A 2086-nucleotide genomic window follows, 5' to 3' on the forward strand; every position below is an offset into this window, starting at 1 on the left:
TGTATCTGTAGGCCAGTTGCAAGCTAAGTAACAGTACATTCCTTTATGTATTTTTCAGAAGATTTACTTAATCTGTACAGTAGCCTTTCCCAACTCTCTCTGCCTCTTCCCCACCCCATGTGTTGAGACCATAACTCTCACAATTATAAATGTTGTATTATAAGATTGCAACATAAAATATTTCAGTGACATTTAGTTTGTAAGATTATGAATAAGGATATAAGTAAGTATTTCATATTAATTCATGCCTCTTTTTTCTTCATCTCTACAGAAACTTCATCTTATATTTAGAACACGAGCATACAAAAAACATTGAAGATAAAGCAGATAAACATGGAAAGTGACTCAAAATGAATACTATAGCTGTTTCCTTTTCCCTGGATGGATATAAGTGAGCTGATAATCAGATTATTTCAGATATTAATTCATTTTAAAAAAGAAAAAGATAAGGGCTTGGCTGATATCCTTCTCCAGAAGTCTAAAGTATATTAAAAAGAAATGACAAGTCTATTGGCAGAAGATACTGTGGAGTCCCAGGGCTCAGATGAGCTTGAATGCAAAATCTGTTACAACCGCTATAACCTGAGACAGAGAAAACCTAAAGTCCTGGAGTGTTGCCACAGAGTATGTGCCAAATGCCTTTGCAAAATCATAGACTTTGGGGAATCTCCTCAGGGAGTCATTGTTTGTCCATTCTGTAGGTTTGAAACATGCCTGCCTGATGATGAGGTGAGTAGTCTTCCAGATGATAATAACATCCTTGTCAATTTGGCTTATGGAGGAAAGGTAAAGAAGTGCCTACCGGACAATCCTACAGAACTCTTGCTGACTCCCAAAAGATTGGCATCCCTTGTCAGTCCTTCCCACACTTCCTCCAATTGTCTGGTTATTACCATTATGGAAGTACAGAGAGAGAGCCCCCCAACACTGAACTCAACCCCGGTTGTGGAATTCTACAGGCCCACAAGCTTTGATTCTGTTGCATCAGTACCCCACAATTGGACAGTGTGGAAGTGTACATCCTTGCTCTTCCAAACTTCAATTCGAGTCCTAGTTTGGTTGCTAGGCTTGCTGTATTTTAGTTCTTTGCCTTTAGGGATCTACTTACTGGTATCAAAGAAAGTCACTCTTGGGGTAGTATTTGTCAGCCTTGTTCCCTCGAGTCTTGTTATTCTCATGGTTTATGGCTTTTGCCAATGTATATGTCATGAGTTTTTGGAATGTATGGCTTCTTCTTAGCGGCAATTGTAATGAAATAAGCAATGAAACATATGTAATTGCCATAGATGTAGCATAGTTAACTTATACTTCTCTTTTATATTCTTGTTACTTTTATCCATTGAATAAGAATGCTGACCAGTTTTGTGGTCTTTTTATTACTTTTAAGAGTAAATGAATTGTTTTCTTCTGGTCTGTCCTGTTTATCAATGAATAATAATTTTTAATAGATGAAGCAATAGAAAGAAGATGAGACCAGAATAACTTCCTAACTAGGTGCCTGATGCTACATTGCAGTAGTGTTTTAATTTAAAATAGTTTATTCATTTAGGAATACAACTGGCCTTTCTGGAGCCATTTCAGATGAAATATCTATTACATTAAACTGTCTGTTATTTCTAATGGTGTTTGAGTAACGTTCTTTGGGATGTAATTAACTGGAGCCCTCTGTTGCATCAATTCTATTGAACTCATAGAAGAACAGGTCTATCAGAGCACTTGGACATTTCATTAGAACTCCATAGGTTTCCCTGTGGATGCATAGGTTTCCTAATGTGTGTTCAGGTTTTTACAATGCACAAAGAAAACTGGTGATATCCCTATACAAACCTCTTCAGTAAGCTAAGAAAAGTCAGAAGAAAAAACTGTAAGAGAAAGATGGATGCTTGAGTATTTAAGTGAATCAAATAGGTAGAAGACTGCAAAAAGCAACATCCACCAACTCAAGACATACACCATAGTAACAAAGGATGGGCTTTTGTCCTCTGCTTATATTTATCCTCAACTATTTTCTGTTTGCAGGAAAACAGAACTGATTTCACAATTGGTCTCACAAATGGCACTTTATTGTCATTCTTTATTATACACA

At 36.6% G+C, this 2086-nt stretch overlaps 1 protein-coding gene across 1 annotated transcript; it reads left to right on the forward strand.

Moving 5' to 3' along the window:
• Positions 1-277: 277 nt before the first annotated feature.
• Positions 278-1247, forward strand: RNF182 (ring finger protein 182). The gene has a single exon (XM_007431749.2). The coding sequence runs from the start codon at positions 499-501 to the stop codon at positions 1237-1239; it is 741 nt and encodes a 246-aa protein (XP_007431811.1). The 5' UTR covers positions 278-498; the 3' UTR covers positions 1240-1247.
• Positions 1248-2086: the final 839 nt, after the last annotated feature.

Source organism: Python bivittatus, unplaced genomic scaffold (assembly GCF_059951505.1).
Source record: "Python bivittatus isolate LINGU-HERP-01145 unplaced genomic scaffold, Pbiv_v1 ctg000840_np1212, whole genome shotgun sequence".
Taxonomy (NCBI): Eukaryota; Metazoa; Chordata; class Lepidosauria; order Squamata; family Pythonidae; genus Python; species Python bivittatus.

Bases quoted from the DNA above. Each gene is read 5' to 3' on its own strand.
- RNF182 (XM_007431749.2), top strand. From the start codon at position 499: ATGACAAGTCTATTGGCAGAAGATACTGTGGAGTCCCAGGGCTCAGAT.